The sequence below is a fragment of the Ixodes scapularis genome, unplaced genomic scaffold (genome assembly GCF_016920785.2).
Source record: "Ixodes scapularis isolate PalLabHiFi unplaced genomic scaffold, ASM1692078v2 PGA_scaffold1__304_contigs__length_218370807, whole genome shotgun sequence".
Taxonomy (NCBI): Eukaryota; Metazoa; Arthropoda; class Arachnida; order Ixodida; family Ixodidae; genus Ixodes; species Ixodes scapularis.
In genome coordinates this window covers 192,763,818-192,791,265 of record NW_024609846.1, presented here as the reverse complement: position 1 = coordinate 192,791,265, position 27,448 = coordinate 192,763,818, and the positions used below count along the sequence as shown (strand labels likewise).

Below are 27,448 nucleotides of genomic sequence, written 5' to 3'. Positions count from 1 at the left end.
ATAATCTAACGAGATTGGGCACATGCGTGCAAATTCCAGCACTCTTTTGGTTTTTGTTTACGTTTTCTTCCGAAAGATACTGCACGCAGATGCCAGAGGCAGTGCGCGTGCTGCTAACTAGTCGGCCAAAGTTTGGGCTCTTCACGAATCTCGGGAGAGCACAGTCCAGTCGGGGAAGCTCCTTTTTCCTTAGAATAATTTACAAGTAAGGCGCTCTACAGAACGCGTCTCCGAAGCGATTTCCGCCCGCAGTGCAGATCGTCTGGCGTGCCGCACTCCGATGAGCATTCTCGAATCTTGGAGAGGGCGTAGTTCTTGCATAGTGGGAACCTGCGACAAAGCCCGAGGCTGGTGCATTTCCGTCCAAAGCAAACAACCACATCTTAGACAGCCCGTCGAAGCGCCTCCTAAACATCCAACCTCCACCTCTATTTATAGTCGCTGCCCGCACATTCACTTCTCTCTTTGTTGCGCTAGTGCAGTGCCTAGACCGCGTCTTCGGCCGGTGTTTTTGGTTTCCTGTCGTAGCGCCCGTGCATTGAAGGCTGTCCCGACGGGGCGACAAACTTTTTCGCGGAAGCCGACACATCGTGCCGTCGAACGTCGCAATCCCAGCTATTGGTCGTTGAAGTCCTCGCAAAGAAGGGCGAGGGAATGCAGACGTCGCCGTTGCCTCAAACTACCGTGCTACAGAACGACCCTCTGACACGTCCGGCTACACTCCCCCGCCAGGATTGTGGCCGGCCGGAGATCGAGGGGTCACAAACGGGGATGCGCGGGCGGGATAGGACACCAAACATGCCGCTCGGAGACGCGCGTTCCTGACATATGGGGCTAGCGTCGCGTACGGCGTCTCAACCCCCCACTCTCTCCCCCTCCGTAGAAGTCGAGAAGCGAGGAGGAGCCCGAAGAGGCACCGCCACCACCCCCACGCCGGAGTAAGAAAGGCGGCGCGGTGACAGCGGAACGGGACGGTTCCGCAGACAGGCGCAAGCGCGTCGAGGAGGCCCCTCCGCCGGCGCACCGGCGGAAGCACGCCAAACACCACCGGCGTCGCCATGAAGACGAGGACAGCGAACATTCTGACGTCGCCCCACAGAGCTCCTCCGCGGCCAAGAAGCAGTCGCGGAGCGGCGCGTCCTCCCGTAAGCAGACAACCGCCGCCAAGGCGGAGAGGCGCCACCGTTCTTCGAGCAGCGACTCCGAGGAAGAGGAGGAGGAGGAGGATTCTGCATCCGGGAGGAAGGAGAAGAGGAGAAAGCCTGCGGTGGAGAAGCGGCGCAGGAAGAAGCCCGAGAAGAAACGGAAGAAGAGAGGGGGCAGGGGGAGGAGGGGCGCCTCAGACTCGTCGGAAGAGTCCTCGTCGGAATCGGAGGACGACTCGGAGTCGGGCTCGGACTCCGGGTCGGAAGACTCGTCTTCCGGGTCAAGCTCTGGGGAGGAGAGCGGCCGCAAGAAAAAGAAGTGAGTGGGGCTTTGTCGTTTCCCTTTCCTGGGGCAGTTTGCCGGTCTCTGTGGATATCTCTGCCGGGTCGTAAAACAACCGGAGGAGAGATTTCCTGGTCACGTGACCAGCTATCTAGGGACAACAAACAGGGTACCTAGCATTTTGCATAAATTTGCATGTTTCCAGTCTTTTTTTTTTTTTTTTTGATTTGGTGTTGTTTTTTAAATAGGTTGAGTTATATCCTATTTTCTCAAAGAAGACCAAATCTGTAGGAAAAAAAATAAAACCCTCCCCAAAAATATACCCCAAATTCGAAAAAAAAAAAAAAAAAGAAAAATTGGAAAACACTGAACTTTAGTTATGGGCAAATGGTTGCTGTAATTCCTTCTTCGCTGTCATGTTCCCCACACAGAAAAAGGACGAAGGGGCTCGAAATGCAAGTGAAATTAACCGAATCTGCGTGCTTTAGGTCGTGTAGAGTCATTTCGAGCAAAGGTAGCGTTAAGTGATGATTGAAGGACATGACAGGCAAGCCTTACGTCTGTTGAGTGGAATCGGCTGAAAGGCTACAGTCGGCGACAGGTTAAGTGTGAAGTTGAAGCTCCTTCTATCTCTTTCCACTTAAGCAAAGTAATTGCTGGGGAGGAGGTGATCTCCTCTCCAGCATTTGCTCTTCTAAAGTGGAAAGAGGTAAGAGGAGCTTCCACTTCTCTTTACCTGCCGCCGACTATGGGCCCTCCTTCCCCACGGAGCCGGTCCCGAAACCTCAAATTCTCTCTCTCGGATTTTTCATCTGCCGGTTCAAATACCAAACTGGCCCAAGAGGTGTCGGTGGCACTTGTTGCATGTTCTTGAGTTATTACTGCCAAAGGCTGTTTGTGTAGCAATCTCTATCTTTACCATGATATACGGACTCTAGGGATGTGTTCAGCTGTTGGCAGGTGTAAATTCTTGGTCTGTGTTGTCGGCTGTCCCATGCAGAGCTGCAGGTGAGCTCGAGACGTCCCGTTGCAGTCGGCATGCACCGAGCACGCTGAAAGATCGTGGGCAGGTGTTAGAGTAGACTCTCGGTAATCCAAAGTCACGTTATTGGAATGTACCACTAATTGTAAGCGCGTGCACGGCCTGGCGATTGTGCACACAGTTGCACAGTTATTTAACTGAACCAGATACTCGGCCTACCTACTCTTAACATGTTTTTGTCCTCATTCATGCTTTTGCGCTAGTGTAAATTTATTTTTCTTCTCTATGTTCCATTGCATTTATGCAATGTCTCTGGTTCACATAAATAAGGCCAAGTGTTATTATGCTTTAGTTTTTATTGTTTTTACATTAATGTTCACTCCCACGCTCCATCCAAGTGTGATTGCATCTGTGCAATGCTGTGGTAAAAGTTACGCCTTGGTTCCAAGTCTAAACCTCACCGGGGTGACGTGAAGGCCCTCTTGATTCTCCTAGATACCCAGAAACTCCCAAGAGCGCAGAAATCTCGTGACGAAAGTTACTTTACCTGCAAGTCGTAGCCATAATGATATCAGCCACAGCTCTATACAACCAACAGCACCTTCAGTTATTTTGTTGCTACGGTCACTGCTCACAATCTTCTCGTAAAGGGTTCAAGCTGCACAGCAGCGCAGATGCAGCCTCTCTCCTTGCCCTTTAGAAGGGAGGGAAGATACAGACGACCAAGGCGATATTTGCACGAACGAGAAGTCCCGCAAGTTTCTCTCCGGAGCACGCGTCGCGTGACGTAACATTTTAGCGGCGACGTGAGCTGCCCGCCCAAGGGGCAGAGAGGATGCTCGGCCAGTATAAATGTTCTATTTTGTGACTGATCGGATTGCTTTTAGCAATATTTGAATGTTGAAATCTTGGTCGCCAAGTGTAGAAACCAGTAAATTCGTCTGCGGCGATGTCGGAGGTACAAACCACTCCATTGGTCTGCTACTGCGGAAGGACAACAAAGCTGAGGGGGGTGTTGCGTTCGCTGATAATATTAGGTGCATCCCTCTGCAGATATCTCCCCCGTGGGAATACCTTGTTTATGCATTAATATTGGCTCTTCCTTTTTTTTTTTTATTACTCTTAATTTTATATATATTACGGTCCCCGTGAACTTTGAATTCTCGAGAGTCGACTGCCCACGTCGAGCTAGGGTGACTTCAGATGCCGACGGCACCCGATGTCAAGCATCCCTTTTCTTTTTTTATAGACCGACACGCTGTTTACAAACAAGCTGCGCATGCGCAGAAACCGAATTCACGGAAAGTGAAGCGTCTGCGCATGTGCAGTGCCGTCGACAGCGCCACCGCAGCCGCATGATGTCAGTGCCACGTGCTGGTCTATACAGGTAGCTTTCACGCAATTGTGACCAGCAAGCTTTGTGCCCTCGGAGCTATTTGTTTGTTGACAGTATGTACGGGGATCAGGCCTAGCGTCCGATTTGTTCAAAAGCATGTGCAAGCCAATTGCTCTCTCACTATTACGCGCTCGCACTGGCGGTCTTGATGGCGGTGTACACTGTGTTCAAAACAAAGAATAATCCCATCGGCAATGAATTCATCCCGTGATTAGTAAGAGAGGGAAACAGAGTGGCCACGCCTACTTTCACTGCGAAAAAGATGCGACGATAGCCCCCGCCTTGTTGTCGTTGCGCCAGGACCAGAAAGGGCCACTCCTCGAGGACGGAAAAGGTGGCTCGCAGCAGCGGCAGTCGCAAGCACGCCGACCGCAAGGGCAAGGACAGAGCGGAGAAGGTCAAGGACAGCGACGGTGGAGGAGGGGACGCCCGCAAGAGGGACCCACGGAAGCGAGCCAAGGAAGAGGCCTCCGCCAGGAGCGGCAGCAGCAGCAGACGGCGGCACAAGCGCTCCTCCCGCAGCGAGGACAGGGAGGGGGGGCCCCGCAAAAGGGAGGCCCGGGAAACGGCCCTTGACGAGGCAGACGACGACAGGGAAGAAGGGGAGCTGGCCAGCGAACGGTGAGTCCCGAGCCAGCTCGCTCGAAGCGGTCTCGGCCGAGACTGCGCGAAGCTAGCGCACGAGCGTGCCGGTACGTGGAGTCGAGTGTCAAGGGCTCGTGTGCCTCGGGTCGAGAAGGCTCTCTTTAGCACGGCCTTAGCCGAGACACAGTTTCTAACGAGCTCACCCCGCTGGTCACTCTGTTCGTTGCCGGAGTCGAACGTGGTTATGTGTCTGAAGGCTAGTCTTTATTTATGTACGGTAGACTAGCCGTAGATCGAATTTGTAGTTCCGGAGGCACGGGTGCAGTTCCAAAAACTGTGCGCAGCCCGTAAAAAAATGTTACGCCAAGAACTCCGTCACTTGGTCGTTCACACTTACGAGGTGCCAGGGGGAGGGGCAATGGCAGTGGAGGTCCAACTTGGCGGTTTCCACTCGTTACACTGCCACAGACGAGTTTGGCGGTCTCTCTTGATGCCGAAGCATTTAACAAGAAACTCTACATATAACCAACCTGATCTGCCGCCGAACCGGGATTGCTTTTACTGCCTGAGCATCCCTCCCTCACCCTGCCGAGGAGCCAATGTCACGGCGCCGCATTGCAAGAGTGCGACGTGTTTGTCGCGCGATGCGCGCGTCGGAGAGAAATCCTTGGTATCTCTCTAGTCCGAGTGCCACTTTAGATTCACTTGGAGACCGTGCACAAGGGGGACGTTTCTTGCCCCGTAGCATCTTTTTCGAAGAAAGCACAAATTTCACGTCACGACTTGGCCACAGTTAGGTCGAGCGTCGATTCTCCTTACACATTGTGCCCCGAAAAACGTAACCTTAAAAGGTTAGATAAAAATTTTTACTCAAACAACTAACCAATTTTGCCTCTTTACTAGCGCCCTCCATGGCCACCAACTTAACTCCGGGGCTAAAAAAACCCGAATGCAAGTTCGCTTTATTAAGTCGAAAGCCTTATATGTCTCATCGTTCAGTCGACTTTCAAGGTCCTGGAGCGAAAACATGTCGACGACACGAAAACAACGAAAACACTCCAAAAGTGTGTTCTCAGAGAGCGTGCTCTCTTCGGAAGTTCTCTATCACCAAGACCACAGCCGACGCCACGATCTGAGTGAGCCAATGAAACAGCTCCAAAAGCTCATCGTCAGAGAGTGTGCTGTCTTCTGAGGTTTGCTATCACGTTTTTTGACTAAGGCGAATTAGAGGTAATGAAATTAAGAAGGATGACAAAGTGAATTAAGAGGAATCAAAGTGAACTAAGTAAGTCTTTACGTCTTAAGGATAATATAAGAGACCCTGTGACTTTTTTATCTAAATTCCGGACTCGCGGAACAAACACCCCGCGCACCAAAACCACGGAGCCCCGCTTATAAAGCCGCCGTGTTATGCGAGTTTTGGACTGGCACACGAGCGGCATCCGACTTATCCGCAGGGGCAGCCAGGAGAAGACCGGCCACGCCGTGTCTTCAGAGGTGTCGGTGGCTCCTCCCCGGCCAACCGTACCGGAGCAGCGGGGCCCCAGCCCCAAGGTGGGTGCGGCCGGGACGGAGCGTGGGGCCCGCGAGGCAAGCCGCTCTCCCGGTACGGCCCCCTCCAGGCAGCAGAACGGCCACCGGGGCCCCTCGCCCCCCAAGTCTCCCCTGCCCGCCGTCACGGGGCGCCGGGCGGCCTCTCCTTCCAGCTCCAGATCACGCTCACACTCTAGGTGAGTTGGTTTCCTCAGGGGAAGGCGGGCACACATGTACGAGCCTTGACACCCCCAAAAAAAGTTTCTCCTTTCATCTGGAAGTATCCCTTCACTTTTAAGACTCTAACTCAGAATGCATTTTAAGGCTAACTTCGAAGTCGAGCACGCCGCAAAAGGTTGTAACGAAAAATGAAAGATGTTTACAGCTCCCTGTAATGCCGAATCAGAGCGCAGCTCTTGAAGAGGAGGAGGGGAGGGTGTGCCCCTCTTACTCCCTCGTACTCTCCTCCTCCTCTCATCCTTCCCCCCCTTGCCTCCCCCTCATGAAGGCCTCGTGAAGTGAAGGTCGTGACTTTCACTGTGACCGTCGTGACCTTCACGAGTGACCGTGACGTCACGTGCGACGTCATTATGGGAAACGTCCCATAATGCAACGCGCGGGTCACCAGTGAGACCTGCGCATTGCATTGTGGGAGGTTTCCCATAATGCTACGCGTGGTTACAGCGACGCCGCTCAAGTTGGAAACGGCTGCCTAAGAGCTGTGCTCTAAGACATGTTAAAGGCCAACGGCCAGACTCGAGATTCTGCAAAGCAGAAGGTCCTCCTCATCGTGGGAGAGGAGGAAACAGGGAATGGTGCTCAGGGTAGAAGGGGGGAGAGTAGGAAGCAAGAGAAAAGTGGAAAGTGCGAACCAGTCATTAGTCTTTAACTCTGCTAGGTTTCAATGCGAAAATCCCTGTCCTTGGCGGAAATGAAACGGGCAAACTCTAGCTCAGTGGTCCGACGCTCTACCCTTGCGCTACCGGAGGAGCTAAGAAGAGTGTTATTTGAGCTGATGCATACAGGGTGTTTTATATAAGATGGAAAGCAACTTTTAAGTAAAGAGCACTGGTAGGAAAGAAATTATTCCATTGGGATAATGTTATTGATTGTAGTAAATGTCTGATTCTGAGTATAAAGTGACAATTAGCAAATAAATTACCTAAAATCCACTACAGTCGCCGACCAATTTTTCGGATGCCAATAATTCATGCTTAGTCAATATTTTGGACCTAAAGGAGGAACCGTGACCTATTCGATAGAAATACTGCACGGTCATGACCATTGTTTCGGACAGCTTGAAGCCCGAAAGTTCTTTTTTTCGGATAAAATCTTTATGAGCAATCGGCAGGAAACACCGCCGAGAAGCAGCCATTTTAAATTCTATATTGGCTGTACATGGATTGGCTCGGTTTGGCAGCACTACTGGAGTGCCGTTAAGTCCTACCGCTGGGTGACGCCATGCTACGGCTTTTTATCTCTCTAGCTGCGCGTCATCATCGTCATCATCATTGTTATCATGTTGCTTCATTAATTCGGCATTCTGCAGTCGTGGACTTGCACCTCTTATCTCGTCTCGGTGAATTGTGTTTTCGGACTATGCTGGCTTGGACGTCGTGGCCCCATCTGTTCTTCCCCCGCCGCGAAGCGTCGCTAAGAAGTGCAAAGAATACTCGACCATAAGGCTAGAAAAGAAGGTAGCGATTCTTAAGCTGATAGAAAGTGGTAAAACTGGAATGGAGGCGTAACCTCAAGCCAAGCACTATTGACGGCTTTTCTAAGCCCGCTTAGACGTAACAAAAGGCAAGTTTTTCAATCTGCTGATTTTTCAGACTGCCGTATCATTTGGGCGTCCCTTCGGTCCTGGCGAAGTCCGAAAAATTGGTCGCCAAATGTAATTCCCCTTTTAAGGAATGTTTTTAACTGGCGCATTTTGATTACAGACGTGTTACCTGTTGTCAAAATATGCCGTAGCACTTGTTAAAATTCTGACAAGTACAGTAGAACCCGTTTATAACGAACTGCATAAAACGCTACGTCTAGTTCGATATATCAAGTAGTTCGTTATGGAGATATTCGCGTATAACGAATTTCTACGATATGCCACTTACTGTTCAAGAAATCCATTTATTGGGAACAATCTATTCACAGTAGGCAGTAATCTTCGCTTGGGTTTTTGACTGGGCAGCATCCATAAGAATGGCGTTCTTGACGCGTGACACTGCTTGTACGAACTCCAGTCCGCTTCCCTCGATGTCGGAGCAGTAGCGACGGAGCACGTCCACCGCTGAAAGTGCCTCGTGAAGCGTCGGACGAGGTGGACCTTCATCTTCAGAATCCTCTGCTTCCTCGCAGTCACCAATGGCAGCAGCTGCCGCCACATCCGCAATGATCTCTGTGTCCGAAGGGCTTGCAGCCACAGCAACGTCGTCGTCGGCCGTCAAAAAATCTTCGAGGTCGACTCCCTCGGGCAACGCATCAGGGAGGCTACCAAGTTCCTGCCAGAGGACTCCTATGTCATCGTTCTCTTGCACTGGGCCCGATGTTTCGCCGTTTTCCACGCCGAGTCCAGCGTGCCGGAAGCAATTGCGAATTGTGTCGCTCGTGACATCACACCAGGCGCGGCTCAGCATCTGGATCGCGCCCAGCAAGTCGATCTTCAGCTCTCCGCCGACGCGCATCTTGACGAGAAGTTGCTCCACAAGACGCTTTCGGTAGCCCTGTTTGAAAGCACGGATGATGCCCTGGTCAAGTGGTTGGAGCACTGCCGTTGCGTTGGGCGGCAGGAAACACAGCTCGATGTTCTTGAGCGATACACCGCAGTGGTGAGCGGAACAATTGTCGAGCAGTAGGCAAACCTTGCGCCCACTTGATGTTAATTCTTCGTCCCAGTCGCGGAGCCACGTCTCGAACAACACCCTGGTCATCCACGCCTTCTTGTTAAAGGTGTATGTTACGGGTAGGGGGCCGCATCCTCGCAAACATATAGGCGACTTGAACTTGCCAATGACTAGCGGGCGCAGTTTCGATGATCCGTCCATGTTGGTCGTCAAAAGGATCGTGACGCGAACCTTGCTCAGCTTTCCACCATGGCAGTCCTCATTTCGGAGCGCCAAGGTCCTGCTTGGAAGCAGCTGCCAAAATAACGCAGTCTCGTCCGTGTTAAAAATGTCACATGGCTTGTACTTCTCAATAATTGCCGGCCAGTTGTCATCAATCCACTTCTTGACGCCTTCCGTATCGACGGAACACCTCTCGCCAGCCACGACTTTTCCAACAATCGAGTAGCGGTCCTTAAACCGTTGCAGCCATCCAGTGCCTCCGGTGAAACCTTCAACCCCCAGGACGAAAGCGAAATCTTTCGCCTTGCTCTGCAGCATGGGACCAGAGACGGGTAGGTTCCGCGCGCGAATGTCCAGGAACCATTGGTAGAGAGCCTTCTCCACAGCGTCGTAGGCCGGTTTCCGGATGCGTTTGCTGTCGGCGTTCGGCCGTTCGCAGGCTTGGTTCTTGATCGTCGCCTTATTCTTTAGTATCGTGCTCAACGTGCTTCTGGCGATCTTGAAGGTTGCAGCCACGTCCGATTTTTTCTCGCCGCGCTCGACACGGCGAATAATGTCCACCTTGTCAGAAATCGGCAGCGCTTGCCGCTGCTTTGTCGTCATTATTCTAGCGGACTGCACGCACTGCCAACCGCAACAAAACAGAAATGGCGAAGACTGCCAACGGCAACGACGTGCTTGCGAAAGGACATGCGATAGGCGCGATAGGACCCGTAGCCCCAGATGTGAGAAGGATGGCAAGGTTACGACGTTCTCCAACTCTCCGACAGATGGCGTTATGGCCGCGTCGCGGTTGTGCGGAGTACGCGGAGTCGCACGTTGATCGTCAGCTCCGTTCGCTCGCTGCCCAAGGTCGAAGAAAGCTGGCTCCCTTTTTCTCTTTCCCTCGTTCGTTCATGCGAGGCGCGGAGCGGGCGAACCGGTTCTGCATTGCGAGGAAGCCAGACTCCGCGGGCGCCCGGAGCCGCTCCTTTTTTCGGGTATTCGCAAGCGCTGGGAATTCGATATATCCAATGTGCGGTTCGTTATGCGAGATATATTTTGCATAGATATTGATCAGAGAATTCTGTGTGTTCGATATAAGGAATAATTCGCTGTATCCGAGTTCGTTATAATCGGGTTTGACTGTAAATTCTGCTCCATGCTATTTATTCTACGAGGATCCATTGACACGAAGCATTTGACCGTATTGTGTAGGCTTCAAGTTTGTTCCCGCAATGCCCTTTGCTTACGTTGCTTTATGTTAGGTGAGCTTATGTCAGGAGTCACTGGAACTTCCGTGCCTTGTATGTAGCATGGCAGACAATTCTAGGAGTAGCTTTGCACGCAACCTACAAACCCTAATGCCCCGGTGACTTTCGATCGTATCATAATGTAATACAAGGAAACATAACCAAACGTTGGTGTGTGCAGGGGTTTTTGCTTCGTAATGCATATACGAGTTAGCAGGGCAACCAAGCGAGGCAACGTTGAATTTCCGTGGTGACTTGCTGGACAGTCAAATGCTACTTTGTCAATGGACGTTGGGATTGAATACAAAAAAAATCACCATAAAGTAGATTTTTGGTAAGTAAGCCGCGTTTTTGGACTGTATATTCTATAAACTACCTCATTTGTAACTATCACTATCTATATCACTAAAAAAACATGATAAAAAAATATTTACAAGGTCCCGGTGGTTTCTAAACTGTGCTACAGGTGCAAAATCGAGCCAGACTTTTAGCGATTCCCGCTCTCTTTTAACTCGGCGGACAGTCGCCACCTTTGTCTTGTTTTGAAGCAGTCTTTTTTCTTCTTTTTGCCACCCATCAAAATAGTGTCCGCAGCGTAGTCCTGGCGTGATCAGCGTTTTCCCGCCTTATGATTGGGAAGTAGTGATTGCCTAAAGCACCCGCTCAAGTGAGCATTGGCTCAATGCTGAAAATGTGTATGCAAGTTTCAAATGCCATTTTCTCAAAATAGATTTTTCCTCTAGGATTACTTATCCCAGTGATATCTCGGGAGCAGTTTAATAAATTTGCATGCAGTTTTGTTTTTTTATTCTGTTACTAAATAAATAACTTTGTAAAGGCATGAGAAGCTTCCTTTTTTTAGAAAATTCTGTTCAAAAATTTATAATTCTCAAATTAAATTTGATGGATGAGGATATGACCAGCAACATAAAATTCAATGTTGCGCAAGATGTTTTTTGAACGGAAATGAATAAAAAGGGTTTTGTCATGCCCTGGTGTGCCTATCCAGGAATGCTTATAATAATTTTCATATTCCCACAATGTTTTGCTATTTCTCCAGGCGTGGGATAAAGGAAGCGAGTAAACCTTACTGAAAAAAGAAAATTGACTCAAGAACCTATGAGCGTAGCTTTATGAAACTTAGCAGTTACTCTTGTAAATATGCTATGAAAATTTCATAATTATACCCTTTGTATACCCTACCCTTCATATACCCTTCATACACTATTATATACTCTTCATATTCACTATACATATACTTCATATAGACGCTTTCAGGCAGCTGTGCATGGGCGCTGCCATAACTGACCTTCAGTATTTTTTCCCTCTTATTCCGTTCGCTTAACTTCATCATTACCACAGCAGGACAGGTTATTGCCATTTTAAGCGTCCTTCTCCTCGGCATACATCCTTGTCGAGATTCGTCAACGCCCGCTTCAGTGGCTCAGCATCTCGGTAAGACAAGACAAGGTCGGGTATGGCAGCCCAATCTGGCGCGCGCTGAAAGCATCTATACCCTACTATACCCTTCATATACATCATACTTCATATGCTATCATACACTATACACATACCCTTCATACACTATTATATACTCTTCATATACCCTACTAGACCTTTCATATACCCTGAAAATTTCATACATATAGCTCTAAATATGAAAAAGTTTAGGCTCGATGCCAGCTTTCTCCCTTAAAGGGGTCATGAAACGCTTTTCCAACTTTTTCCTGTTTAGCTTTCCTCCTCAACTCATAAATTGCGCATTCCACCTAAAGAGTTAAACAAGACGAAAAAGGGGAGACCCCTCCTTTTCGAACTGTCGTTTGTGTAATCCGGACACATCCATTCTCCCCCTAGAAGATTAGCCCGTCGCTCAAAATTCAGACAAAAGTTGCTTTCCCCACCCCGTTCATTCCGAAGCTGACAGTGCTGTTGTAGCTACGTGATCGTTGGGCCAGCCACACTTGCCACGTGAGCGTGGCAAATGTTGCTGCAGAGAATGAAGTCAGGTGATGAAAGGGAGGCGGCTGATTGGTCCGGCAAGCGCGTAGCTTCCACCACAATGTCAGCTTAGGGTTGAAGGGAATAAGTGAGGTCCGGTTGCGTGTGACGTCAGTTTGGACCCGATGACGCGCTTTTGGGACCGCGGATGTATCACAGTGAAAAGGCAGAGAGGTCGCGAAGGGGAGGAGGTACGAAATAGTCCGCTCTGTTTTCAAATTTTCGCACTGAAAGTCGGGCTTTTGACTTTCTACCTTTTTTCTTTTGGTCCACTGAACAATGTGCTATTAGTAAAATCCCAATCTAAACTGATCTATCCCAACCCAAAAATCGTTTCATGGGCCCTTTAACAGGTCTGCCTAGCCCGAGCGTCCTGACCTTAGTGGCAACCTCCCGGCGTTTGATTAACAGGTCCAGGTCCCGCAGCTCGCGTGGGAAAGGGGTGCCGTCCCGCAAGTCCCCCTGGGAGTCTCCCAAGAGGTCCAGGGCCCAGCGGCAGAGGTCCAGGTCGGGCAGCGGCACATCGAGGTCTCGCTCGCGAGGACGGAGAGGTCACTCCAGGTCCCCTTCATACGCTTCCTACCGCAAGTGAGTGTGTGCTTCTTCCTAAGAACAGGCTTAATAAGAGCGGGTAAAGTTGGTCTGCGTCTTCTTAGGTTTAAAGCCCGTTTCCTGTTAGGTAGCTTCGCTGCCACGGGGAAATTGTAACGTTTAACGTGAAAATATGCTAAAACATTTTTGAATTTACTCAAGCTGGTGAGTAGAGTGGGTTTGTAAGACCCACTCTACTCAAACTTTTCAAATTTTTGTCAGTGTCTCCACTAATGTAGTTTTCATTATGTTGAGGTAGTGAGGAGTTGTACGTGCGTCGCAGCTGGACTTACAAGTTTCTGTGCAGAATTTCCGAACCGCTAGTATTGCGTAAAGCTCACCGCTCGTAGATCAGTGTCAATTGGCCTGTGGCATGACTAAGACGGGGAAGGAAAAAAAAGACGCGTAAGAGGAGGCACAACACGCACCAAGTGCTGTCCCTCCTTTTACCCGTCTTCCCTTTTCTCCTCTGTTTCGGGTTCCATCGCACCACATTCACCAGCTTGCCCACATGCTCTCTCTTCTTTCCATTGGTGCGGGTTTTGTATCGGAAAAGGGCCACTTTGGTGAGCCGCGTCTCTTTGCAAGCCAGACAGTAGGACAGCATGCGTGTCTTTTTTCTTCCGTAAGACGTTGGCAGGTAAAAGAGAGGAAAGGGACCAATGCAATGCCTTCCTCCCCCCTCCCCCATTTGTCCCCCCCACCCCACTTCCCCGGTGGCTCACAGCAGAGGAGACAGCCGGGAGCGCAGGCGCTCGAGGTCGCGTGAGCACAGCCGCTCACGGGACCGCTCCTACAGCAGCCGCAGTTACTCCATGCACTCTCGAAGCTCCAGGTGAGGGGCCGCCCCGCCCGCCTACCCACCCTTGCGGAGAGACTATCTCGGGTTGCGTCATCTATGCCAGTGGTTCTCAAATGAGGTTCCGCGGTCCCCTTGCATCATCAGTGAAGCCCAGCAATAAAAGTTGTATATTTTTAGATTAAGAAGAATCGTTCCAATTGTTGGGCAAGTTTTCTCGTCTGTGTGTCAATGAGGAGCAGTCTACTTCACACTAGCCCTTAGTTTTATCCCTTAATTAAATCAATGTTATAATTAACTTACACCTTTCCCGTCCCATCACCATGAACGGGGTCCCCCATCACCTTCGCCGATGCCCAAGGGGTCCGCGAGACGTCACTGGTTGAAAACCTTTGGTCTAGGGAATGCACGCGTAGTCCGCAATGGCTGGGAATCACCCATTGAATTGGCACCGAGATAGTGCCACAGCACGGAGATTGCTCGCACAAGTTCTCGCAATCCTCAATGTGCTTCGCGCATCGGAACCTCGCCGTCGACTCTTTTCTGCTACGTCGTTGAGGCTAACCTAGTTTCTGCGGCATTCCAACGCTGTCGTAGCTACTTCTGCGAGCACGTGGCTTCGTTTGGCCTCTCTTTTGCGCAAGAGCCCGTGCGAGTGAAATGCAAGGTGAAACCATGTGCTCTTGCAGCAGTGTGGACCTGTAGCACAGTGTAAACTATAGTAACCTTGGCAATGTAGCGCAAAAGCGTCGACACAGAGTGTAGCACATACCTCCTTTCTGAACAGGAGGGGGTGTACCGTTGGGTTGGCAAACCTCTCGGTGAATAGCGACGGGCGTGCAATGTCCAAGTCCTTGTAACGCCGAAATAATCGGGGTTTTGGTAACTGCCTTGCATGTAGTTTTGTTGAATTTTAAAGAAAGCTAAGTTTACTTCACTTAGTCACACTTTTCTGTACCACATTCAAACCTTGGCCATGATTCAGTTTTAACTGGTTTGTAAAGTTTTTTGTGGGGGTGCTTTTCGAACTGCGGGATTGCAAAGGTGCCCATAAAGTTCACATGGTGCTTTCTGACATTTGGCTAGCGTTACCTGTGTGGTGAATTTCAGAAAATAAATATAAAGTAGATGTAAGCTTTAAGTTGTTGGTAGGGGCAGAACTGGGCTACAAGAAAAACTGATGACCGATTGAGAAGCCTCTGCAGTGTAAGGCATCCAAAATCCTGGCACTCTTTGGTGGAGTCATTTCTGCCAATTTGAAACCCAGCTTGAAAGCTGAGTGGAAATGGCAGTTGCAAGTCATAAATCCTAAAAAATGTGCTTTTGGTTGTCACTTTTTTGGTGCAATGTTGCATCCTTATGTTGGAGAAGCACTACCCCAAGCTGAGAGGTCTCGGTCAGTTTGAAAAGGCACTAGGGAGTTTTAGAGTAGCATACTCAATTCTAGTGCATGTTGTGGGCGGAGAGCTACAGAATAGCACTTCTCCACAGCAAATTAAATGCCAGCATCTCACACTTGCAGCGTAACCAAGATGCAGTCGCAGCCTTCGACGTTTGCTCAAAAGGCTGTACATTGAGAAAGGAAAAAGACCATTTTTATCCTGAATCGCATTAATGAATTTGTTTAAATAGGCAGATGCAATGCCAGTGGTCGTGTGCGCTCACGCCGACACGACTGGTTGAAGTTTTTGGGGCAAACAGTCACCCCGAGAAACGTTTGCCTGTTGCCAATTGCTGGTGATCGTCGCTCACCTTGCTGGGTCTTTACAACAGATGGCGGCATACACGTTTCCTAAGGGTTGAGTGTCGTCCTGTACCGATGATCGCAGTTGCGAGGGCACTGTTGTATTGGGAGCCACCGTTGAGCACTTAGCTCCAAGTCCGGTTTCGGGCACAACTCATCTTGTCTTGAGCCCTCTGCCACCTTCCCGCACCTTGCAAGAGCTGTACAAGTCCACTTTGGTGCAAGTCTGGACACGCGGGTGCGCACAAAATTTTCAAACTGTAGTGTGTGTTCATTCAAAGCCCAGAACGCAGTCTGGGTTTGGCCGAGACGCGGTTTTCTTGTGTGCACAAAGCACTTGGGCACGCTACTCTAAACCTCCCTATTATGAAGTGTGTATCAAGGAGATGAGGTCAGAATCCTTGGCAGTTACGGAGAAAGGGAGAATGGTTGTATCAATGTTGTCCCTTCGCTGCTGTGTGTTTGTGCTATTTGAAGTGCTTAGTACTAGTCTCGTGTTTGTGGATTTGTTATTGAGCTGCGTCTTGTCTCGCTAACTGCTCGTGTAACTGCATTTCACTAGTCATTTCCTCTCTCTAACCCACGTGACATTATGCTTGCGTGTCATGTGCTTGCATCGCCTTCTGTCTGTCTCTTTTGACTAACCTCCTTTGTCTCCAGAACTTTGTAACAAATACTAAATTATTTGCTCCTATTCACAGTTTTCTGTGAGCAGGGTTCTGAGTTTAGTTGCAGTGAGGCGCACTCACTCAGATAAAAAGACTCGTCTCTGGAAGTTTTCTTGAACCCAAGAGATAACTCGTAAACCCAAGAAATGAAACAGACTTTTGTCTAATGTATAGATTAAGTTTGCAGGCTTTCAGCTATTTCATTCTACATATTACGTACAAACATAGGTTGTAAATATTGCGATACTAGTAGGCAGCTAAGTGACCAACCAAATTGGCCCACTCCTAGACAGGAGACTGGAGACATTCCACATTATTGCATCAGGTCGCGTTGTGCAGCCAAGGATTGAGTAGCTTTTGCCGTCGCCCGAGACACAGCAGGCTTTCGGAGACACGAGAAAGAGACGCAGAAGAGCCGTGGAGACGATGACACGTGGGCCGGGCGTTGGGCCCATTACGTTGTCTGACCTTGAGGCGTTTGCATCTTTGCAGGTCTTGCTCAAGGTCTGTGTCCTCGCGGTCACGGTCGTACGCTCGTAGCCCTTCGATTCCGCGTCGCAAAGGCTCTCCCAGCTTTCTAGATAAGAGGCGCATCACCAGGTAAAAACAAAAGAGAGCAAACGAGCAGAGTCACACCGTTTAGCGACGGTTGCCGCCTCTCGGGAAACGTGGCACGAGACGAGTGCTTTCGGAGGCTGCTACGACTGTCGTTACTGCTTGTGGGTCCGGTGACGCCCCGTCGGTTCATGGCTTAGTTTGATCGCTGCAATAATGAAAGCGACTAAAGTGACGTATAGCCTTGAGCCAGAAACGGTGGAAGAAGAGTGCGTGCCGACGTGAGCCTCAATGATGCGCAATGTGCAGGAATGTAGCGACAGCCTCATAAAAAGCAGACCTCTTCAGTTGTGAAAGCGATCTGCTTTTTGTTTGGGAATGTCAGCAACCTTCTTCCTCGCGCTTAACTTCACTTTGCTGGCGAGGGAATGAACCAACAAGCAGTAATGTGAAACTACCTTGATTTTATAAACGATTGCGAATAACACAATCGTAATATTTCTTTTTGTTTTCTTAAATACCGGGCCGTTGCGACGTTGCGCTCAATCTGTAATTGAACCAAGGCAGCATGTGCGTGCATGCCGACGATTAGGCACTCGATAATAACTTGCGTCGCGCCGGCCTAGCCCTAGCTCGATGCCCTCGTCTCACGCCGCGTTTGCGAGTGGGCACCTGATTGGGCAGGGATTAGGGAACCAAAACGCTACTGCCCTGCACACGCCAGGCTGTGACGGTGGTGGCATCTTCCCATACTTGCTCTTCCCTCCCCCCACCCTCTTTTTGTTTTCCTGCCTCGTTTTTTTTTTTTCTCTTTCCTTCCTCTGCTTTGTAAGACGCTTTCGAGTCCATGGTGGATCTTTTTTGTGGCAGATAGTGCTACTCCCAGTCGTCGAGCATGCGGCTTCTGGCTTAGTGGTCTCTCCCCCGTAAAGCACACCCTTGTTCGCCGCTTTTCTGAGCACGTCTGTCCCGCTTGGCTGTGGTCTTAAACACCTCTTGCACCGCGAAAAACAACTCTGAGACTAAGTACATGCAGACGGCGAATACCCCAAGGAACTGGAAGGTTTTTCCCACTGGTCACTGAAGGCGTTCCTCGAGGCTGTCGAGTTTTAAGATTTTATTAGCTCACGTGTTGTGAAAACCAAGAATGAAAGACGGAACGGACACTCAGATAACCCAGGCATTAATAAACACTAGTTTTAATTGTACTAACTCAGCTTTTTCACCATTTTTATCTTACTGTCATCTTGGGGTATCAGCTGTGTGCATCGTGATAAAAATACCTCTATGAGGTATTTACCTGAGTGTTATTGAATATGACACCAGTATCAAATCTTGCAGGGTCTATTTTTGCATACATTCATTTTTTTGTTTTTTTTTTTCTACTAAACATAGGAGTCTTTTAGGTGATGCCTAATATATGTACCGTAATATCACGAGAGATAGCCTAGCTAAAATCGAGAGTTAATTTGGTGAAAATAGGGAGTAGGCTAACTTTGGGTGTGCAGTCAAGAAAATTTGAAAGAATGTTATTTTTAGATTATATGTCGCTGTCAAACATGTTATCACAGCGAGGGGCAATGAAGCAAAAATGACCGTACTTACAGGTCAGCAATGTTCGCTTATATTCTGCCATAGTTAACTAGCCATATTTACGCCGAGGCTATCATTGGACCCCAACACTACTATTACTAGGAGTGGGCTATCTTTCGGTGTTTAAAAAAAAAAAATAGCAAATCGGGCCAAAAATAGGGGGCGGGTCACCTCTCGGGGATGGGGCATCTCTCGGGATTTTACGGTGGTTCCCTCGCTCGACACAGTTTGCTCGATTGTCACTGCCTTTATTATGGCTTGTTGAGTTTGTTTGGTTTTGCTCTCACGTTTTTGCCTTGATTCTGTTTGGGTCCTTGGTTTTGGGCTGGTTTCCAGGGCTCCAGACGCAAAAATCAGGTACAGCAGCAGCAGGAGTAGAAGCCGTAGTGGCTCGTACCGTCGGCGCACAGACCGCCATCGCCGACGATGACCCGGAAGTGTTACTTCACGCACCTCAAAAACAAGAACACCCACCCTCCTTTTTATTTTTCTTTTCTTTTTTTTTTGACTTGTTTATGACCATACCTTTTTTTTTTTTTTTTTTTTCTTTGCTATCTTTCATTTTCTCATGTTATGTCAAGAAAGGACTGTTATACTCTTCGTTCTCAAGGGCCTTTTAGCAGCCTGCAGTCTTCGAGGCACTGGCCATCACCCCTTGATTGGATTTAGTTCTCATTCGTGTGCAGGGACGACGTGGGTTGAAGTGGTTTCAGTCTGTGTTAATCAACCTCGGCAGCATTCTGTTATTGGGCTCTATAAGGGTTCTGGTGGGAATGTGGAACTAGTGGTCAGTGCACCAACTTGAGCCCATATGGATTTGTTCTTGTGTAAGATAAAGCGTCGATGTGTTTGCAAAAGTTTTGGTGCAATAAGCGAGCGTGAATACTGCAGGCTGTTTGTTGCTGGGCATGCATGAAAAAATACATTCTGTGTTCATTTCTCGACGCACTTGTGCCCCCGCATCATTTTTGCACATTTGGTTTATTTTTTATGGGGAGCAGATTTTGAGAATAATAAAAGTGTCATCTCCTTGGTTCCTTTGGTTTCTGTCATTTACTCTGAGTTGCCTCCTTGGTTTCTCTTATGTTTCCAGGGCTTTGGTTGGGATTCAGCGGTGTAGAACGTTGATCGTCGGTGCTAAAGAATGTGTAGGATTGCTATTAAAATATCTACTGCTGGTGCTGTACAGGCCACACTGAAATCTCCTCATACTAAACTCTCGCTAAACGGCACGCATTGCATATAGGAGGTACAGCAGAGAGTAAGGTTTGCACTTTGTTGAACGCTGCGAATTTACATCGGTGGTGATTTCAGGCAGTTACTTTGCCGCATGGTCTGTTGGATATTGGTAGCGAGCCTGCTTATATGTTTCGACCTATTTTGATCAGGTGAACAAATTTGTGGAATGATATTCTTGGAAGCCAGTAATGCAGGCAATGCATGGAGTACCCCCTGTATGAAACCATGCCAGAATCTGAAAGGTAGCTGTGCTATTAGGCGCGTTTCCTTAATTTCTTTCGGAAGGTAGGCGGTACCGGGGAAAGCTGTGGCACTGGACATTTTTGCAGGTTTTGTGGGTTGATGCTTTGCTGCCATGCTTTTGTCCTCTTTTTTTGCTCCCTTAGTTTTGATTACATGGCTCGAATTCCAGCCTTCCCCCCCCTTTCCCGCCGTCCCACTCCCGACTAATGGATTCCGTCCCCTTTTTGTATTGTTTGCAAGCCAGTACCATGGAATGCAGAGGACGGAAACAGGTGGACCTCCCTTTCTTTTTTGGTTCTTGGCCTCGGAGTTTTGCGACTCCTCTTTTTTTTTTTTTTATTACTTGACCCTCGTTGGGCGACATTTTTGCAGGTTGTGCCCTTGTGCAGGCCTTAGTGGTCTCTCCCTGCCTCCGTGCAGTGTTGAGACCCTGCTTGTTTTGTGTAAAACCTCGATGTGGGATTGTTCATTTACGGCTAGTATGATTAATAGATTGATTTCACCAGCTAGTTTTGCCATGCTGCCTCAACCGATTGTGGAAACTTTAGAGTGTCTGCATGCACAATAACCACGCCGTGGGTCTGCACCACGAAACGGTGCCAGCCATCGCCCACCCCCCGTGAACCAAAGTTATGGCGACGTCCGGCTTGTGCAGACCAGCTGGTGAAATTGGTCTATCTGCAGACATGGTAGTTGAGTCACTTGTGTAGAATGACTGCCTACTTAGGTATTCAACAAAATTGCAGCCCTCAGGGGTTCTGTGGTAATGCAGGAGCTTTGCTGGTACACTCAGCTCGCACACCATTGGAAGCAGCTGTTGCTCAAAGTAGGGTGCCTGAAAGAGCAATGTGTTCTCACCAATTAAGTTATTTTTTTAACTTGACCAGTTTTTTTTTTTAAGCTGACAGCTCTGGAACTCTCTTGTGTGAAAATGTGCTTTCATACCACAGGCAAGGAGCGAAGGGAGGGATTTTAACTCGCATGTGAAATAGTTGCATTTTCTAATCCCAATGATTGCTGGTTGCGCCCGCTCTGTACTAGGCACGAAGATGGTGGCACCCACAGAAATCTTGGAATGGAGTGCCGACGCTCTAAGTGTTGCTCATTTAGTCACCCTAACTGCAACTAATGGCTCATTTACGTAGGTGGCATTGTGAACTAATAGTAGTCTTCAGTCGCAAGGGAAGCTCTTATGGTCGCCGAAAGAATGACAACGCCAAGGAGGTGGTTTAGCTGTCCCACCTCCGGCGCAAGCTTTCTACCTCCGATAATGCTGCATAGTCCCGTTGGGGCGTGCACACGCAGCCAAAGAACGCCGAAAGGCAACGAGCACGCGCCGGAGGCTGGACATCCAAAGAGACTCCCGCAGTTCTGTCGGCGACTGCAGATGTAAACTTGCGCTCTTAAGGCTCTTCAAGACTGCCCGCAAAAATCGAACTCTCCACATATCGTGGTGCGATTTACTAGAGGGGTGCAAGCAGTGGAGGAGGTTCACAGCGAAAAAATATTGAATTCTTTTACCTCGTTCGAAGGAAGAAAAAAAAACTGTTCTGGGCAATCTACGCCGCCACTTTGCAGACGATGCCCGCGTCGGGAGAAGTGCTGCCGACAGATGGCGTACGCAGTGTCGAGGGAGTGCCGGCCGATTCGGGTTCTTTTGCGGGATCAGACTGCCATCGTAACCCGATTCGCCTGGCGCTCCCTCGTAAAGCCCCTTGATCGAATTCACGCCTCGCGTTTCTTCCCAAGTGGCGACAACCATTGTTCTGTCTGCAGCACTTCTCTTTACTCGTGCATCGTCTGCAAAGCGGCGGCGTAGATTGTGCAGACCAGGTTTGTGTCCATTTTGTTTTGAATGAGGTAAGTTCATTCATCGATTTTTTTAATGTAGATTTCCACCACTTGCTTGCACCTCTGTAGTAAATCGCAGCACAATACATTGAGAAACTGATCTTTCGGGGGCCGTCTAAAGTGCCCTAAAAGCGTTAGTTTACATGCTGTGCAATAAGAGACTGCTTGCATTCATGGCAGTGTTTTACGCTTGCTGTTTCCGATTGGGCGAGGTTAGCCAACCACACCGTGGTGTTGAGTGACCAGGAGAAATGGCTCAAAAGATAGTACGCTTTTGCAAGCAGGTTTTTGCCTGCAAGAGAAAAAAAAAGCCTCCTTGATCTTTTAACCGGGTCATTTCTTGCTTAATTAAGCAAAGAAAATTATGAGGAAACCATAAAAGTGATAGTGCCTGATGCTGGAAGCAGTATCTGCCCTGCTAGGATTCCCCTGTAAACTTCCCAGCACGTGCTATTGTATGTACCCAATGAGATTTATCTCGACAAAGCTGCACATTGATTAAGAACTTGCACAGTTACCAGTGTTTTGGCTTGTGTATTGAAGAAACAAGACCCATTTAACTGTGCAAGCTGAGATTTTGGCACTCGATACCCAGTGCTACATTCGGTTTATGCAAAAGCTTTTATATGCAAATCTTATAATTTGTGGAAAGGCTATAAGGGAGTGAGGTTGAAAATCTTGGGTGTCACATTAATACTGCTGTATTTTGGAGGTCTTCACACCTAAAGATATAGAAGTGAACTATTTCTTTGTTGACCAAGCTTTTACAAGCACAGTTAGTGATGCACTATTGAAAACTCTATGAAATAAGTTAACAGTAAAGGTATTTGCAACACTTGATCTGTCCTAGGATGGATCACTATTTAGTTAACTTCACAAAGCAAAATTATGCCTATATAAACAATCTGGAAGCAAGCAGCTTAATTGAGTGCGACCTTTATCTCTAAAGCCGTGTGATGCATGGAATGTAGTATTTAAGGAGCGATTGTTTAAATTTGTTTAGGAACCATTCAACTAAATTCAGGGAGTGAAAAAGAACCAATTTCCAAATTTCACCGCTAAATTTAACTAGAAAATTCACGTCGCGCGATATCGCGCAACGCGACGACTTGCCACTGTGATGTTGCATCACAGTGGCATCACATCACAGTTCCCACTAAATTTGGCAGGCTAATGCGCAGGCGGATGGACAGACAAATTTCTGGGATTGGGGGGCGATTCATTAAAAAGCATTCCATGGTTCATTAATCTATAGTCCACAACTTCTTTCAAAACACTACATTAACATTCGAGACCACTTGCACGAGGGCACTGCCTGCCCGTATAAAGGATGAAGTGTTCACAAAACAATCTGTAGTCTGCACTCGTCCACACTCGCTCGTGTCCAATAATCGCAGAGGGCCAACAAATGTTCACCAGCATGCTGCGCTAGTGGTGCCGCATGTCAAGGTGTCGCCCTCGTAAGACGGTGGCCCTGAAGCTCCTGTACAGGGAGTGTTCACTGGCGGCCATAGCTGCGTGTGCGACTGCGCGCGGATGGCGAGCTTCCAGTTCTTTTGCAATGTGCATTCCACACCATCGAGACTACTGGTCTTAGCAACCTATTAATGTAAGCTCGTTTTGAGCATGCGCTCTGAACAGCACACTCAAATATGGCATCCAGCAAATACGAAAAAGTAAAGCAAACCTCCTCTTCATTTTGGTTCCTTCTCTCTCTTTTTCCTCCTGGCCGATAACATTTTTGAGCATGACCGTGCAACACCTAGGTAATAAGGCCCTAGTGCAGAATTTTCTGCGTCATCCAAAGAGGCAAACGTTGGGCACAAATCGGACCTAAACGCTGAGGCGACACTTACCACTTTAGGCGACGTAGGAAATTCGGCCTTCATACCTTGTTACCTAGGTGGTGTTGACCGGGAGGGTAAGGTGCTTGCAAGGAGGAAAGCCTAGTACAACGGTTTGCATTACTCTCGGTACGAAGCGGGCTTTAAGTGGCCCGAGTGTGGTGCCTAACGCCCCTCCGCGTTCTCTCCCTCCCCCTTGCGAGCCAGCGCGCGCAAGCGACCGGTGCCCTACAGGAGACCGACGCCACCGACCCCCAGCACAAGCGCCAGCTCGTGGTCTGCTCGGTCCTCCTCCTCGGGCCGTTCCTCCAGTTACCGGTCGCCATCACTAGACCGCCGCTCCCCATCGGAGCGCTCCCTGTCGCCTTGGTACAGGAAAAAACAGTCTTCGAACTCCCAGGACGTCTGGCAGTGAAAGGACGAGCGTTTTGTATAGCGTGGAGACCGGTCGTTTTTGCCTTGAGGATTGGATAAAACAACCTACCGTAATGTCCGGAGAGATAGCCCACCTAAAAGCAAAAGCGAACCGGGTCAAAATATGGAATGGGCCAACTTTCGGTATGCGATGAAGAAAGTTTAAAAAATGCTAGTTTTAAATTCTGCGACCTGCAAAACTTGCGACTGCAGGGAGGGGCGATGAATTACTGTCATCCCCAGTCGGCAATATTCTATCATCTCCCATTGCGGCTAAGTAACACCATATCTGTCGAGGTCACCATTGGCCGGACCCCTGCAATTCCTAGAAGAGGACTATCTTTCTGCGGTTCTGAAAAATAGCAATTCCTGCCAAAAATAGGGGGTGGGTCATCTCTCAGGATATTACGTTGCACGCACTGGTTCACTATCCCCGAGGCAGTCGTTCGAAAGCCTCTTGCATAGAAGGAAATGTATGCTAATAAAAGTAAGTAACTACCAACCAAGCCCTAAATCGAAGGGGGCCTAATGTTTCGAAACCAACTCTTGTTTCATCTTCAGGGCCAAGTGGGTACTGCCATTGAATCCCAGTAGTAGATCCTTCTTCCAGGGGTTCTCCTTTCTTTAGTCAGGGGGCAGTGCATTGGTGCATACAAAGGGCCAACTTCTTTTTTTATTATCAACTAAACCAAAATGACTTCTGTCAAAATCCACGCTTTGCATTGTTAAAATGAACCATGTGCAGCCAGGCTTTTGGTATTCTCGAGGTTAAAACGACTATAGATTGTACATACGACAGCTCGGCGAACATTTCAACCTAGATGTAATAGTGTTTTGCCACACAAACCAGTCACTGGATATATTGCGACATTTGGTGAGCCAATGAAATGAAACATCTAAACAGGTAACCCGCAACAGTAGTTGTCGGCGGCACCTGAAGCTTATGCACGGCAGCCTAGCATAAAAAGGGACAGACTCTGCTTATCCCTCAAGTTTAAATACAGCTACCCCGTTGTCTGGAGCAATTTTAACGAGTGGACCATCTTGTCAAGAAGTTGCCCGTCGCAAGCAAACAAGTTCCCAAGCTTCCCGCATTGGCTGTTTACTGCATTTGCCGTGGAATATAATGTAAGAAATAACGCACATTACAGACAGAATTTTTTAAATAAAGGAGGTAATCTGCAAATACTGTGTAAGTAGATGAGTACTGATTATGCTTTTAATATGGCCAATATGGCATGTTAGCATGGTCAAGTAGGAGAGTCATTGATCAACTTGCACAAACTCCAATTTGGTTGTGTTCATACAGAATGGTGAGAAACCTACGAACTTCCACAGCTCCTTTTCCAAATATTGGCACAACTAGCAGCCATGAGACAGCATTTAAATGAGTGTACACGTTTTGAACGAGGCATCAACACTTTCGTTCCTCGGTATTTATGTGTAATTTAATTGTTACGATAAACGGTATGTCTTGTTACTGTCAAAGCACCTGTTTTCTTTGTTTCCAGCTGGTGTTCTATCGTTTGTAGTATTTTGCCTGCTCAACTTGCGTGCACAATTAAACACCGTTTTACAGCCAGCAACTTGAACTATGTTTTATTTGGGAAATCATTCGGCACAAAAAACCATTCATGTTATTTACAATGAAAAAGGGAACAAATCTTCATTCGTCTTCATCCTCTCTAGGCAGATTTTCTCCAGTCAGATCCTAGAACATGAGGGAAAACAAAAAAGGTAATCAAAATACAAGTTGGCAGACAAAAGTGATACCGGTTCCCGTGAATTTAAGCACCTCCAGATTGAAAAGAGGCTCCTGGTTACTCATAATGCACTATTAAATGACAACCAAGGGAATGGTGACAACAGGAAAAATATGCCGCCTGTTATGTCCACCTCTGGGAGGCAGTAATCAAACCATGATGCCCGACGACTTCTTTGTACTGCAGAGTATGGAGATGAGGTGAGAAAGCTAAATATTCAGTATAGTAAGTTAAGGCTATGAATTCACTAAACCTTGGATCATTCACTTAGAGACTCATAGCAAAGCAGCACCAAAAAAAAGACTGATAGTTAGTTGGGGTAGCACGACAGAAACTGCAGCTGGTTGGACTAAAGCAAAAAAAGCATGCTTACCTTCACGAGCTCGGCCAATGGGAGAGCTTGATCGGCGATGGTTTGAAGGTGCTTGTTCTCTTCTGTGAGCAGTTCGACCTGTTCGTGGAGCTGAAAGAAATACAAGAAAAGTGTTATGGGAATGCCAGCAGCAGATCAATGCAAACCAAACGAGCACACTCACCTCTTCATTTTCTTGCAAGGCCTTCTCGAGGGCGATGCGCCTCTGCTCTGCAAGCTCCTTCCAGTACTGAATGGGAACCTCATCTTTAAAAAAAGAAATGTTTAACGTTAAGTAAAGTGTTGTCACACGAACAAAATGTGCGCAAATGAGCTAGTGTAAACATAATTACGAAGAACCCCGAGACGGGGGTAAATTAATGAACAGCACAAACACGAAGCTCCGAGAGGGAAACATCCTCGTAATCCAGGCACAGCCTAAGGGATGCTGTCCCTTATTTTACCCCGGTCTCAGGGTTTTTCGCAACCACGTCGTTCCACCACCAACGTACGACGCGGACTGTTTTTCCTCCTTACCTTTGACTAGGAGGTCGTAAGCGTTCGAGGACGCGTTTCTGTCTGTCACCTCAGCTTTTGTAGGAACGCTGTCATCGTTCCTGGTGGCAAGCTTCTTCGAAGACACCTCAGATTCGTTTTCAACATCGAAAGCTTGTTTCCTTTTGCTGCTACTTTCCTGCAAACACGAACACGGGGTGTGAGGGAACGAGTCGGCAAAGACGGAGTTGAAACGCTCACCTTTTTCAAGTCCATTCGCATGATTCCGCTCGCTCCTACCAGTAGCCGCTGGTTGTACGCTGTTGGTTGGACTTCATTAAGCACTCTCCTCTTCACGACCTGCGACGGAAATGTTGTTCCCGAGTTGTGAAAGGGCAGTCCAAAGCACAGGCGGGAACGGAGTCATGGCGGTAAAAAAAGGTAAAAAACACAGGCGAGCTGGTGAATGGTATCCATAATAACCCTGAGACGAAGGAAAAATAAAAAAAACGAACAGTACAACGAAGTCTCTAACACAGCTGTGTTAGAGACTTCGTTGTACTGTCCGTTTTTTTTATTATTCCTTCGTCTCAGGGTTATTATGGATGTCATGGCGGTAGAAATTTGGCGGGGTCAAACGGACACATTTTCAGAAAAGAATGACAAGAAACACAAACAGCGCATTGGAAAACTAGTTTAAAAGAGTATCGACGCGCGGCCGGCGCTAGGTATCACAACGATATTTCTTTGTCCCCGTACGAAAACATTTGCCAGTTCGGAACGCCGAAATGGGCTTATCGCTCCGGTCTGCAGTACCTGGGCCATAAGTGGAAAAGAAAGCACGCCGACTAACCGTTTTGTCGGTTTTCATTCTGCCACGCAACTTCGCCAGGAAAGTATCGCCGAGCCAACTTAATCACCTCCACGATATAACACAAAGAAATAATTTCGTTAACTGACGAACTCGCATCGGGACGCGCAAAAACGATTTGTTCGAAGACCCCGGTACAAGCACTACCCCGCAAAAAAATGACTTCTAAATAATATGACAGTACGCTTTTTGTATAAACAAAAATTC

At 48.3% G+C, this 27,448-nt stretch overlaps 2 protein-coding genes across 6 annotated transcripts in view; one reads left to right on the top strand and one right to left on the bottom strand.

Annotated features, from left to right (window-relative positions):
* The window catches only part of LOC8033661 (serine/arginine repetitive matrix protein 2), an 87,521-nt gene extending 68,317 nt beyond the window's left edge, over positions 1-19,204 (top strand). For 2 of the 5 annotated variants that reach the window (XM_029973929.4, XM_040502147.2), the window contains 6 exons: positions 884-1,464; positions 4,107-4,427; positions 5,849-6,121; positions 12,631-12,807; positions 13,538-13,645; positions 18,506-19,204. In XM_029973929.4, the coding sequence (XP_029829789.2) occupies positions 884-1,464; positions 4,107-4,427; positions 5,849-6,121; positions 12,631-12,807; positions 13,538-13,645; positions 18,506-18,599 (1,554 nt within the window). In that variant the 3' untranslated portion in view covers positions 18,600-19,204. Of the gene's footprint in view, positions 1-883; positions 1,465-4,106; positions 4,428-5,848; positions 6,122-12,630; positions 12,808-13,537; positions 13,646-16,513; positions 16,622-18,505 lie in introns of all 5 variants that reach the window. The other 3 variants (XM_029973928.4, XM_040213607.3, XM_029973930.4) reach the window with 3 other exon arrangements.
* Positions 19,205-25,331: 6,127 nt separating this feature from the next.
* Positions 25,332-27,390, bottom strand: LOC8033660 (geminin). Its single transcript, XM_002405210.5, has 6 exons — positions 27,224-27,390; positions 26,632-26,730; positions 26,413-26,569; positions 26,060-26,142; positions 25,897-25,986; positions 25,332-25,471 (listed from the first exon to the last, which is right to left on the bottom strand). Exons 1-6 carry the CDS (start codon positions 27,239-27,241, stop codon positions 25,427-25,429), a joined length of 492 nt encoding a protein of 163 aa, XP_002405254.3. The 5' UTR covers positions 27,242-27,390; the 3' UTR covers positions 25,332-25,426.
* Positions 27,391-27,448: the final 58 nt, after the last annotated feature.

Bases quoted from the DNA above. Each gene is read 5' to 3' on its own strand.
- LOC8033660 (XM_002405210.5), bottom strand. The intron at 26,143-26,412 runs GTAAGGAGGAAA...CTTTTTTTAAAG, and splicing joins TTACGACCTCCTAGTCAAAG to ATGAGGTTCCCATTCAGTAC. The intron at 25,472-25,896 runs GTAAGCATGCTT...CTCATGTTCTAG, and splicing joins CATTGGCCGAGCTCGTGAAG to GATCTGACTGGAGAAAATCT.